At 35.5% G+C, this 13,978-nt stretch overlaps 1 protein-coding gene across 1 annotated transcript in view; it reads left to right on the plus strand.

Moving 5' to 3' along the window:
- AKAP9 (A-kinase anchoring protein 9) overlaps nt 1-13,978 on the plus strand; it is a 146,044-nt gene that overhangs the window by 26,590 nt on the left and 105,476 nt on the right. Inside the window, 4 exon segments of the mRNA XM_006911885.3 lie at nt 9,232-9,285; nt 9,639-9,809; nt 10,609-10,764; nt 11,615-11,812. Of these exon segments, the coding sequence (XP_006911947.1) occupies nt 9,232-9,285; nt 9,639-9,809; nt 10,609-10,764; nt 11,615-11,812 (579 nt within the window).

Raw genomic sequence — 13,978 nt, forward strand, 5'->3', positions numbered from 1 at the left:
TTTTTATTGGTGAGTTCAGTCCATTTACATTTAGGGTGATTATTGAAATATGAGGTCTTCTTATAACCATTTTATCTTTGGCTTTCTGGTAGCTCAGTATTTCCATTGCTTTCTTGTCCTTGTATTTCTGTTTATTTTAGTTGGCTTTTATATACACCACATGTCTTTCAGTATAGCCGCTGGAGTGGTCTTTTTCCATGTCTAGATCAGCATCCTGTTTCTTCAGAAAACTGTTCAGTGTTCAGGCTCAGGAACCTCCTCACATGGTCCTCTCCCCACTCTCCTCCAGCTCTGCCGAGGCAGCTCTGACGGACCCAGCAGCTGGTGGGCCTTCTGAGATCTCCGAAGGGGTGGCCCTAGGTGTCCCTGTCTTGGGGGCTAGATCTCTTCCTGGAGCAGGTGGTGGCCACTGGGCGGTGCTGCGCTGGCGGTGGCTTTGTGTGTGCCAGGGGAGCCCTCTGTGTGGGGTGGAGCGCTGCGTGCCCACACTGCAGAGGATGCGCCGCTCCAAGGGCAACCTCACCTCTGTTCCCCTCATGAACTTTTATGAACCATCAGATTCTTCTTTTATTTTATTAAGACGTCCATTACTAATATTTTTTAATGTTTGTACTACCAAATTAAGTATAATATTCAGATGTTAGTAATAAAGAGTGAGTTATCCTTTATTTTCAGCCAATGTTCACTGAAAGGAAAAGTTTTGTGTGAAAGTGATTTTATAGTTTTAAAATAAAGTTACCTTTCCTCTGAATCTTTCTGAATAGCAGTATAGTAATTTGTTTTTTATTTTATTTTTCAATTACAGTTGGCATCCAATATTAATTTGTATTAGTTTCACATGTGCAACACAGTGGTTAGACATTTATATAATTTACAAGTGATCCCCCCAATTAGTCTGGTACCCAACTGGCAGCATACACAGTTACTGTGGTATTGTTGACTATATTACCTATGCTTTACATCCTTGTGACCTATTTGTACTTCTTAATCCCGTCACCTTTTTCATTCATCCCCAACCCCCCTCCCATCTGACAAACATCAGTTTGTTCTCTGCATCTATGAGTCTGTTTCTATTTTGTTCTTTAGATTCTACATATGAGTGACATCATATGATATTAGTCTTTCTCTGTCTGATTTATTTAACTTAACATAATACCTTCTGGGTCCATCCATGTTGGTTGCAAATGGCAAGATATCATTTTTTATGGCCAAGTAATATTCATTATATATATGTACCACATCTTTTTTATTCAGTCATCTGTTGATGGGCACTTAGGTTGTGTTCATATCTTGGCTATTATAAATAGTGCTGCAGTGAACATAGAGGTGGGTATATTTTTTCAAATTAGTGTTTTGGATTTTTTCGAATAAATACACAAAAGTGGAATTACTGGGTCATAAGGTAGTTCTATTTTTAATTTTTTGAGGAACCTCCAAACCTTTGGCCATAGTGGCTGCACCAGTTTGCAATCCCACTAACAATGCACAAGGCTTCCCATTTCGTCACATCCTCACCAACACTTATTTGTTGATTTATTGATGATAATCATTCTGACAGGTGTGAGGTGCTATCTGATTGTGGTTTTAGTTTACATTTCTTGAGGATTAGTGACATTGAGTATCTTTTCATATGTCTGTTGGCCATCTGTATGTCCTCTTTGGAGAAATGTCTATTCAAGTTCTCTGCCCATTTTTAAATTGGATTATTGGTTTTTTGGTGTTGAGTTGCATGAGTTTTTAAAATAAATTTTGAACATTAACCCTTTATCAGATGTATCATTGGTGAATATCTTCTCTCGGTCGGTAAAGTTGTCTTTTCATTTTGTTGATGGTTTCCTTTGCTGTGCAAAATCTTTTAGTCTGATGTAGTCCCATTTGTTTATTTTTTCTTGTTTCTCTTGCCTGAGGAGATATATCAGAAAAAATGTTACTAAGACCAAAGTCAATTTTCTGCGTATGTCTAGGATTTTTACGGTTTTAGGTCTTCATTTAAGTCTTTCATCCATTTTGAGTTTATTCTTGTATATGGTGTAAGAAGATGGCCCAGTCCAATTTTTTTTTGCATGTATCCATCCAGTCTTCCCAACACCATTTATCGAATATACCATCTTTGCCACATTGTATGTTCTTGCCTCCTTTGTCATCAATTAGATGACCATATAGGCATGAATTTATTTCTGGCCTTTCTGTTCTATTCCATTGATTTATGTGTCTGTTTTTATGCTAGTACCATGCTGTTTTGATTACTATAACCTTGTAGTATAGTTTGATAAGAGGTAGTCCTTTCTCAAGACTGCTGTGGTTATTTAGAATCTTTTGTGGTTCCATATAAATTTTGGGATTCTTAGTTCTAGTTCTGCGTAAAATGCCATTGATGTTTTGATAGGGATTATATTGACTCTATAGATCACTTTGGGTAGTATGGACATTTTAACGATGTTAATTCTTACTGTCCATGAGCACAGCATATGTTTACATTTGTTTGTATCTTATTCATTCTCTTTCTTCAATGTCTTTTAATTTTTTGAGAACAGGTTTTTTCCTCTTTGGTTAAATTTGCTCCTAGATATTTTATTTTTTTCTGATGCAGTTGTAAATGGATTGTTAATTTTTTAGTTTGCTATTAGTGTATAAAAATGCAACTGACATCTGAATGTTAATTGTGTATCCTGCTAGTTTACTGAATTCATGTATTAGTTTTAGTAGTTTTTTGGTTGAATCTTTAGGATTCTCTATATATAATATAATGTCATCTGCGAATAATGACAGTTTTAGTTTTTCTCTCCAATTTAGATATGCCTTTTGTTTCTGTGGCTAGGACTTTGGATACTATGTTTAATAAAAGTGGTGAAAGCAAATATCCTTGTTTCATTCCTGATCTTAAGTAAAACACTTTTAGCTTTTCCTGGTTGAGTTTGATATTAGCTCTGAGTTTGTCATATATGGCCTTTATTATGTTGAAGTATGTTACCTCTGTTCCCACTTTGCTGAGAGTTTTTGTTATGAATGGATGCTGGATTTTGTCATTTGCTTTTTCTGCATCTATTAATATGATTATGTGATATTTATCTTTCATTTTGTTTATGTCTCGTGGTAATTGATTTGTGAGTATTGAACTAACCTTGCATCCCAGGATAAATTCCATTTGATCATCATGTATGATCTTTTTAACGTATTGTTGAATTGAGTTTGCTAATATTTTGTTGAAGATTTTTGCATCTGTGTTCATCAGGGATATAGGTATATATATAGAGAGAGAGTAATATCTTTGTCTGGTTTTAGTATCAGGGTAATGGTGACCTTGTAAAATGAGCTTGGGAGCTTTCCCTCCTCTTGAATATTTTGGAATAATTTAAGAAAGATAGGTGTTCATTCTTCTTTGAATGTTTGGTAATATTCACCCGTGTGGCCATATGATTCAGGACTTTTCTTTGGTAAGAGTTTTTTGATTACTGATTTGATTTCGTTAGTAATGATCAGTCTGTTCAGATTTTCTGTTTCTTCTTGATTCAGTCTTGAAAGATTACTTGTTTTTAGGAATTTATCCATTTCTCTGGATTTTCCAAATTGTTGGCATATAATTGTGTTTTCTTCTAATCCTTTGTATTTCTGTGGAGTCAGGTGTTACTTCTCTTTTATTTCTGATTTTATTTATTTGGGTTTTCACTTTTTCTTGGTGAGTCTGGTTAAAAGTTTATCAATTTTACATTTTCAAAGAACCAGCTCTTGGTTTCATTGATCTTTTGTATTGTTTTTTTAGATTCTTATCTCATTTATTTCCACTCCTATCTTTATTATTTCCTTCCTTCTATTCTAGGCTTTTTTTGCTGTTCTTGTTCTAGTTCCTTTAAGTGTAAGGGTAGATTGTTTGAGATTTTGTTTGTTTGTTTCTTGAAGTAGGCCTGTATTGCTATGAATTTTCCTCTTAGGACGGCTTTTGCTGTGTCCCATAGATTTGGGGTCATTATGTTTTCATTTTCATTTGTCTTAAGATACCTTCTGATATCTTCTTTCATCTCATTGTTAACCCATTCAGTGTTTAGTAAAATATTATTTAGCTTCCATGTGTTTGTGTGTTCCAGGTTTTTTCCTGTAAATGATTTCTAGTTTTATACCATTGTAATAAGAGAAGATGCTTGATATGATTTTAGTCTTCTTAAATTTATTGAGACTTGTTTTGTGTCCTAACATGCGGTCTACCCTGGAAAATGTTCCAGGTGTACTTTAAAAGAATGTGTATTCTAAGCCGCTGTGGGGTAAAATGCTCTAAAACTATCAATTAAATCTATCTAGTCTAATGTGTCATTTAAGGCCACTAATTTCTTGTCGTTTGTCTAGAAGATCTGCCCATTGTCGTCAATGGGGTTTTAAAGTCCCCTGTTTTGACTGTAATACTGTCGACCTCTCCCTTTATGTCAGCCAATATTTGCATTATATGTTTAGGTGTTCTTTTGTTGGGTGCATAAATGGTTACACTGGTTAAAGTCTCTCATTGGCTTGATCCTGTTATTATTATGTAATGTCCTTCTTTGTCTTTTGTTATGGTCTTTGTCTATTTTGTCTGATATAAGTATTACTGCCCCAGATTTTTGTTTTCATTCCCATGAAATATTTTTTCCATATTTTTACGTCTTTTTACTTTTAGTCTGTGTGTGTCTTTTCGATCTGAAGTTGGTTTCTTATAGACAGCATATGTATGGGTCTTATTTTCTTATCTATTTAGCTATCCTGTGTCTCTTGATTGGAGCATTTAACTCATTGACATTTGTAATTATTGATAGGTACATAGTTACTGTCATTTTATTATTCAGATTTATGTTTTTCCCCCTCCCCCTCCCAACTTCTTAAAGGAATCTCTTTAACATTCCTTGTAATACTGGCTTGGTGGCAATAAATTCCTTTAGTAGTTTTCTCATCTGGGAAGCTCTTTATCTGTCCTTTGATTCCACATGATATCCTTGCTTTGTTGTAGGTCCTTCCTTTTCATCACTTTGAATATTTCATGTCAGTCCTTTCTGCCCTGCAAAGTTTTTGTTGAGAAATCAGTTGACAGTCTTAATGGGAGCTCCCTTGTAAGGAACTAGCTAGCTGCCTTTCTCTAGCTGCTTTTAAGATTCTGTCATTATCTTTAACCTTTGGCATTTTAATTATGTTGTGTCTTGGTGTGGCCTTTTTGGGTTCATCTTGGTTTGGACTTTGTGTTTCCTGGTTAAGCAAGGGAAGTTTTTAATCAGTATTCCTTCAGAGAGGGTCTTAGTCCCTTGCTCTCTCTTCTCTCCTTCTGGTACCCCTGTGATGTGAATTACATTTGTTGTCATCCCAGAGGTTCCTTAAACTATCCTCATTTTTGTTTGATTCTTTTTTTTCTGTTTTGATTAGGTGTTTTCTGCTACCTTGTCTTCCAAATCGCTGATTTGAGCCTCTGCTTCATCTAACCTGCTGTTGGTTCCTTCTAGTGTATTCTTGATTTCACTTATTGTAGTCTTCATTTCTGACTTTTTTAAAATGGTTTCTATGTCCCTTTTTATGCTTACTATCTCTTTTTTGAAGTTTTCATAAGTTTCTTGAGCATCCTTATAACCAGTGTTTTGAACCCTGTATCTGGTAGGTTGCTTGCCTCCTTTTCATTTAGTATGTTTTTCTGGAGTTTTCTCTTGTTCTTCTATTTGAGACATGTTTCTTTGTTTCTTCATTTGTCTGCCTTTCTGTGTTTGTTTCTATGTATTAGGTAGATCTGCTATGTCTCCCATTCCTGGCCAGGAGGCCTCATTTAGTAGGTGTGTCCTGTGGGGCCCAGTGGCGCAGTTGCCCTGTTCACCTGCTCCAGGTACTCCAGGACTGACCCTTGTGTGAGATGTACATGCCCTCCTGTTATTGTTAAGCCTTGATTGTTGTTGGCACATTCAATGGGTGGGATTGACCCTCAGTCTGACTAGTTATGAGGACTGGCTATGCCTACCACCTACTACTTGCTCTGTAGGGGCTGACCCCATGGAGCAGGATTTTCAGCAGGGGGCTCTAGTGCCTGATGGGACCACCCTTTGGGCGTGCTCCTTTTGGGGCTAATTAGGTGGTGCTTTGTTGTTTTCTGAGGTCACCTTTCAAGTGTGTTGGTTCTGGGGCCTTTTGGGATGGGCTCCTGTGTAGGGTAAGGTCAACCACTGCTTGTGATGGACCTAGAGGACATGTGGGAAGCCACACTGTGAACCAAGGCCAGTTACTACCAGTACTAGGCCTGGAGCAGCTCAGCAATAGGTTGAGGGCACCCTGAGACCTGCCACCATCTGCTGGCTGGCTGTAAGTCTCAGCCATTGAAAGAGCCTCTGGCAGTTGATGAGTTGGTTGTCACTGGGTTGGGTGAGTGGTGTTTAGTAGTTTAATACAGATTCAGTTTTGGTGCCAGTGATGAGCCTGGTGCCATTCCGCAAAAGGTTCAGAATACACTGAGGCCAGTCATCAAATGCCTGGAGCCCGCAGGCCCTCAAAACTTGTCCAGGAAAGAACACAGCAAGGGCCGTGGTTGGCTGCCTGAGGCCAAAAGTGTGTCCCATAGTGCACAAGCCAAGGCCAACTGCTTGTTGCTGAAAGGGCCTCCTGGGGTGCAGGGGCCAGGGCCGGCTGCCTACTGCCACCAAAGTGCCTTAGGTGGTACAGGAGTTCGGTGGGGCGGAGTCCCAGAGAGTCACCAGGGTGGAGCAAGCAGGTTACACCAGGCCAACGCAGATTCAGATTTGGCCTTGTAGTGGAGAGGGCTCAACACAGGAAGGATGGCATCTGCCTGTGGGATATACAGGAGGAGGGCCCAACAGAGAGAAAGTGGCAGCTGTTCCTCTACCCCTTGCCCTGAAGCCACACAACTCATATTCTCCCTCTGTGTCTCTGGCACCTCCTGAGCTGCTTTCCCTCTGCCAAAGCCCAGTGTTCGTGCCTGGGTACAAGAGAGTCTGTGCGCAGACCCTTTGAGAGGATGCCTGGGTTTTCTGTAGTCTTCCATCTCACCTGGACTGACGGAGTCCCCACTGTTTCTCACAGCCAGATGTTGTGGGGGCTTTTCTTCCCAGTGCTGGTGCTCAGGGCTAGGGAGCTGAGTGTGGACCTGGGACCCCTCACTTCTCAGCAGGGACCTTTGTGGCCAAGATATTCCTCCTGATTCTTAACTGCTGCATGTGGGTGTGGGGCCATCCGTTTCTCTCCTCTGCCCTTCCACCAGTCTCAATGTGGCTTCTTCTTTATATTTTTAGATATAGGACTTCTGTTCAGCTAGTCTTCAGATGGTTCTCCAGGTTAATTGCTATGTAATTCAGTTGTAATTTTATTGTGTTCATGGGAGGAAGCAAGTACCTACCTGTTATTTTGGATTCTTAGCAGTATAGTATTTTTATGAGATAATACACACCTCTTCAAATCTTCAAGTCGTCTATACAAATTGAGTAATAAATCTGCAAATTCAGAAAATATATTAGAATAGCCTAAAGGTTAAATAACAGTGACAAATGCCACAGTGAATAAGGACATTAAGAGAAGCTGATCTTTTTTTCAATTGAAGGAATCTGTTATTATAATTTACATGTTTCAAGTTATTAATTTACTTTCATATTATGGTTTACCAAGTATACTGTTAGAAGGTTAATGTAAAAAGAAGGGATACATGCTCTACCCTTTTGGTATCAATAAAATAATTATCCACACAAAAAAATAGAATAATTTATTGCTAACTCTTAATGATTATAATTTTTTGTCAAGTGTTTCTATTCTAACTTTGAAATATATATATATTTTTTAGTTTAGTTTTGGTGAGTCTTTTATTTCCTATTTATGTGATATTAAATCTTTAAAATGTATTAATATTGATAAGATTTTTATAACAACATAATTAAATTTCGAAAACAGTTGTGTAGTGCTTTCAGTCAATACATATGAGTTGGTCAAATGTAAATTTTGATTAACTTAGAGAAAAATTGAGTATTGTCTATATAATGTGTTAGGTGTAATTTGTTATTATAAATAGTTAACTAGTTTATATTATAGTGATATCACCACTTAAAGGAATATCCAGTGCTTAATATTATATTTGAAGATATTCATAAAATTCATTTTGTTACACTGTTACTCTAAAGTAAAATTTTGATAGACCCTTATCAAAATACTTCATTTTAGAATAAAGAAAAGCTAATTGAAATGTAGGAGAATTTTAGTTTTAAAGTTATTGCAAGTGACTTGGTATTAATAATCTTAGTAGAGGTAGTACTCTTGTCTTCTGATAGTTGTCACAAATTTCAATATTGTGTTGTCATAAAGGGTAAAATTTTTCTTTTTACTTTAGCTTTGTTTTTCAGAAATTATCCTTAGGAATGAAACAAAGAAATCAAACTATGATAAAGAACTCTTAGTTAGGATCTTTACTTTTTAAAGTGTTGAGGTTCATATGTATCTAACTGTAATTCTAAGATATCCTATCTTATGTATTTAACAGTAAAAATTTAATTATTTTGGATTCTATTACTACAAAATTTGAATAATTAATATATAAGCAGAATGAAGTTTATTTTTAGACTGTTGTGGGGAAAGAGGGTATTGTTAAATAGATTAATTGATCTGAAATTAATCTCACGCTAGGTCAACCTTGCAGACATATTCTAACAGTCATCCTCCTTCCTACCGCAAAATGTCTGTGATAGAGGCAGGCAGTAATGCGTTGTGGAAAACGTCCACATCAGTCAGGTTGGCATGCTGACCAGCCCCAGGGGAAAGTTCTTGGGGAAATGTTACTCACTTCATCTCTTCATACTTCTTGACCTGCTTACCAACCTTCAATAAATTTGTGCCAGTAAACAGTTTTACTTTAAAATGAATAGGGCTTAATAAAATCATTTAAATAATTTTAAGGCAGTGTTTTGTAGAAGGTCCAATAACTCGAAGTTTGTAGTTACCCTTCTGAAGACAAAATCGAAACCACTTAATTAGAATTTTAAATCACTTTTTAAAAAAAAAGTGTATAGTACAATGTTTTTTACATTGTAAGCACTCACATGTTTGAGGAATGATTGATGTTTGAAATGGTCATAATGTCTTTTAGATACTTAACTTTAATCACTATATCTGTTTTTGCCAATGAGACGTTTTCCCTAAGCATAAAAGAGCCATGAATACAGTTAGCAGAAATATAATTGTTAGCTTTAAATAAAATTCTATTTAAAAATCATAATATTTCAGGAAATTGTTTTTATACAGGTAAATGGTTGCAGTTTTGTGGTGAGAACAGGAAAGCCTACAAATTTATTAAGGGTACAGTATTTAAAACTACTCATAATACTAATGTTTTATACTATTTAAAACCACCTGGCTTACTAACAAAGCTCTTTCCTGCATGTACTTCTTTCTGTGGGCGATTTCTAAATGATTTTAATGTTTAAAGAAACACAATCATCCACCTTTTGTTATAAAACTCAGTTGTAACAGAATTTGCAGATATCTTGTTTTTGCTCTTGAAGTATGTATTACATTAACAACAAAGGAGGTTGTCATACTAGTAAACTCCCAGGTGGTGAGTGGTGTTTTAAAATGGACTTTGCATATTTGAATTCTCATTGAAGAATGTTGCTTGTACTACATTAGTAAAAAATTTTGGATTGATTTAGGAAGAAGAATTTGGTGTTGATGATTCTTATTCTGAACATGGAGCACAGTACAGTCAGACCCACCTAGAGATGATGGAAAATGAATTAGTTGGGAAACAGCATGAGATCGAAGAGCTAAACAGAGAACTGGAAGAAATGAGGGCCACCTATGGGACTGAAGGACTGCAGCAAGTATGTTTAGCTTATGCATCTTTTGTTACAAAAACAAAAATAGGAAATTTGAATGGTGGCTTACATACCTTCTTTAAAGGTGGGGTTTTTAAATGGTAACTTAAAGTAATCTCATAGTTATTTGTCCATCCATATGTAAAACAGAAACAACTTCGCTTAAAACTAGGGTTTCATTAACAGGTCTAATAAAATGTGGTCCCTTTTATTTAACTTTATGAGATAGGTAGGCTGAAATCACTTTAGTAAAATAGATGTTTTTGTAATCAGCCTAAGAGAAAAGTATCATGCAGACCACCTCAAAATATGATGATTGTAACTCATTAAACATGTCAACGAGTACTTGTAAGTAATGTGCTTAAAATGACATCTGTTGTTTGTGGCAGTCGAGTTATGAGAACAAAATGAAATAGGACGTTGACACAGATGACAGAATACATTTTAGTTTCATCCTCTCCAGAAACAAGGGAGGATTGAACATGTCTATAATGGTGTTGTCTAGCAACAGACCGAGGCATCCCTGAGTGTAAAGGTGCTGTTCTTCTAGAAGTAGATGTGGATACGTTAGACCTACCGGATTTGTTCCTAAGTTCATATACTGTTTTTAAAAATTGATATGGAAGTAAAACCAATCCCTGCAAGCTGATAGCTTTCAAATATGGAAAAGATTGCTTACAAATAATAATGATTCTACCAATAAGTTTTGAATATCATATTTTTGGAAAACAGTTACCTGTAAAATAATCAATTTTATTAAAAAAAAATAAGTCTAGCACTTATTAATTTCACTGATGTCTTTTAGTTACAAGAATTTGAAGCTGCCATTAAACAAAGAGATGGCATCATAACTCAGCTCACTGCTAATTTACAACAAGCAAGGAGAGAAAAGGATGAGACAATGAGAGAATTTTTAGAGCTGACAGAACAAAGTCAAAAATTACAGATTCAATTTCAGCATGTAAGTATTACTAATAGAACAAAAATTATTGGCTTTTTAGAAAGGAATTAAAAATTTTTTTCATACCTTTCAGAACAAATTTAATTTTGTTTAAAATCCATTTGCTTATTATGTATCATGTTGGAAAAACTAGTGAATACTTTTTGTTATGTTAATCAAGAATTCAATTCATACTTCTTCAGTGGTTTCCTGCTTTTATTTCTTTGTATTTCTTCTTTTTCTGTATTTATTTAAGTTTGATTAGGTGGAGTTTTGCAGTAATTAACATGTAGTCATATCCTAACTTTGCCAACCCTGGTATGATTTTATTTTAATTAGAGTCTAAAATGGCAACTAGACTGAATATACTCCGTTTACCTTTAATTAGAGGCATAGGAATTTAATTGAATTAATCAAGCTTTCTGATGGCACACAATGGAAAATAAATTGAGCTAGCTTAAGCAAAAGAGAGGAATTTAATGTAAGGATACAGGCTTAACTTACAGAAATCAAGACAGAAATACCACCAGGCCTCTGAAATGGATTAGGATCAGAAACTAGAAAGTCATCAGGAATCCAGGAAGTACTCTTTCAGGCCCCATTTCTTTCTGCGTGTCTACTTCAGTCTTATCCCTCTCACTAGATTCCTTTCTCTCTGCTTTGTCGTGGGAAAGGTAGTCTTACTGGTTTAGTTTGGATAATGTACCCATACTCACCTGATCATCCATGGCATTATATTTGCTTGGGTCTCAAGCCTGTGAATTCAGCACATTTTTCCACAATTATGACCTAAGTAGTACCCCAAAAGATGTCTGTTCCTTGGTGCAGTCACTTCAGAATTTAATACTTTGGTGTTTCTTTCTGTTTCAAGTTACAGGCTAGTGAAACTCTGAGAAACAGCACTCATAGTAGCACAGCTGCAGATTTACTACAAGCCAAACAGCAAATTCTCACTCATCAGCAACAGCTGGAAGAACAAGACCTTCTATTAGAAGATTATCAGAAAAAGAAAGAAGACTTTAAAATGCAAATCAGTTTTTTACAAGAGAAAATTAGAGCATATGAAATGGTATGTTTATTTTAAAGAAGTCAGCCAACTTGCAGCAGCTTTACAATTAACTTGAAAGTTTTGTATGCAAGTGTTTATCTTTTTGTTATATTTGTGAGTCACAAAATTTTATAATTAAGAAAAGCTCTTTAAGGTTGTAAAATAAGTTATTTCAGAAGCAATTAGGAATTTCACAGTAATAGTTTTTAAGATAGTACTCATTACTGAATTCCTTGAAGATGATCAGCCTGTATTAAACTGAGTTTTCAGGGAAGTCTAAATTTATAACCAGAATTTTTATCCTTTTTTTTTCATCTAAAGTTATTTCTACTCAATTTAACCATGGTTATGAAATTCCAAAAATATTTTCATGACAAAATGAAATTTTATGGATTTTAATTAGAAAAAATATAGTTACCTCTATTTATTCATTATAGTTGTTTTATATAGTTGCCAGGAACACTTACTTAGCAAATAAGTGCTCCCTGGGGATACACACATGTACATATCTCACATAGATTATAATCTTATATCCTAAAAAATACTTATTTTGGTAGATTAAATTTTGTTTGTTTTTCAAAAGAGCAAATGAAGTTCAGAAGTGTCAAATGACTTTCCTGAGGCCACCCCACTAACAGTTGCTGAGTTGGAATTCAAACCCCATCCACCTGGGCCAGAGTCAGAATTTCTTATACTACATGTCACTGCCCGCTACCGTCTGCATCCTCCTCTCCATCCATCTTCTCCATATGAGAGCTGAAATAGGAAGGCAGTATGGTTGCTTTGTTTGATGTCACCTGGAAATATACATGTCTAGAAACTCAAATATTTTGCCACTCTATACACTTCTGAAAATTACTGCGAGTATTGATTTGGGGGTTAAAAGTAAATTTTAGCAAGTAGGTGAATTCACAAATACAGAATTTGTGAATAATGAGGATAGGCTATACATACAATATAGTACTTTTTTATAAACCTAGGAGATGCTTCTGCAAGAAGTTGAGGAATTACCAAGACAAGAATAGTTTGGTTAATAATAAAAGTATTAGCTAGCATTTATTTTTGTTCACTTAGTACCAGGCAGTATTCAAAGCATTTTACATACTAATTCAAGGAATCATTACAACCTTATGAGGCAGAATTGCCACTATCACCTCCATTTTACAGATAAGGACACCAGGGCAAAGCAAGATGAAGCAATTTGCCCAAGTACAAAGGTAATGTTAATAGAATCGATTTCAAACCTATACAACTTCAGAAACTGTATGTACTCTCAGGAAAATAGGAAATATACAATTTTAAGATATTGAAATTATCAAATGGACATGCTTTACAACCAAGGTAATTTAAAAATCATTCTGTAGCTGTTTACAAAACACCTGTTTTGTACCAAATCTTTGAAAGAGATAGCGATGATTAAAATGTTCCCTTTTCTTCACCGGAACTCATGGTTTAGTAGGGCATGAACACAAGACAACACAGAACAAGGATAAGTGTAGATTAAAGGTGTGTTGAAAGTTCTGAGTAGGTCTGGGTTCATAAAGGAAGTGATTCAGGGTAGGCTTTAGGGAGGAGGTGATGTAGAAAGTGTAAGTTGGTCCCTTTCCTTTTTAATTGTATTTTGTTTTCCCCTTAGCAGTTGATATCATCTATGGCACATAGCAGCTACTCAATACTTATTTGATAAATAAGTGAATAAATTATGAATCTGAATTGATAGAGATGGGGAGGGTGTTTTAGACACAGGTTGACTGGAGTGTGCATAAAGACCCAGGGATGTTGAAAATGCATAGGGAGCAAAAAATAGTTTAACTAGAAAACAGTAGTCTTTGAAAGTGAGTCTTTTCTGGAGCAAAATAGAAACAGTCCAGGCCTAGGTTAGAAGGGCCTAGAAATTGGATTTTATTGTATTTATTATATTATACTTAGTTGGCAGGATAATTTGAAATTATTTAAAATTTAAATAATTTATGTGGGGGAATAACCTTTGTTTATTAGCAAGAATTCTTTTATTGTCATTCTCTTTTTCATTGCATATATATTTTAATTTTTTCTTTTTTTCCCTTTGAATATCCCTGAGTAGTTTCATCAAAGTAGCTAAGGGACTAGAGTATTAGGGTGATCATTGAGACTGTCTTGGTCCCCTAGACAACTGCATTGATGATTCCAGGCTTATTCACATTGTCT

Source organism: Pteropus alecto, unplaced genomic scaffold (assembly GCF_000325575.1).
Source record: "Pteropus alecto unplaced genomic scaffold, ASM32557v1 scaffold21, whole genome shotgun sequence".
In the NCBI taxonomy this organism is placed as follows: Eukaryota; Metazoa; Chordata; class Mammalia; order Chiroptera; family Pteropodidae; genus Pteropus; species Pteropus alecto.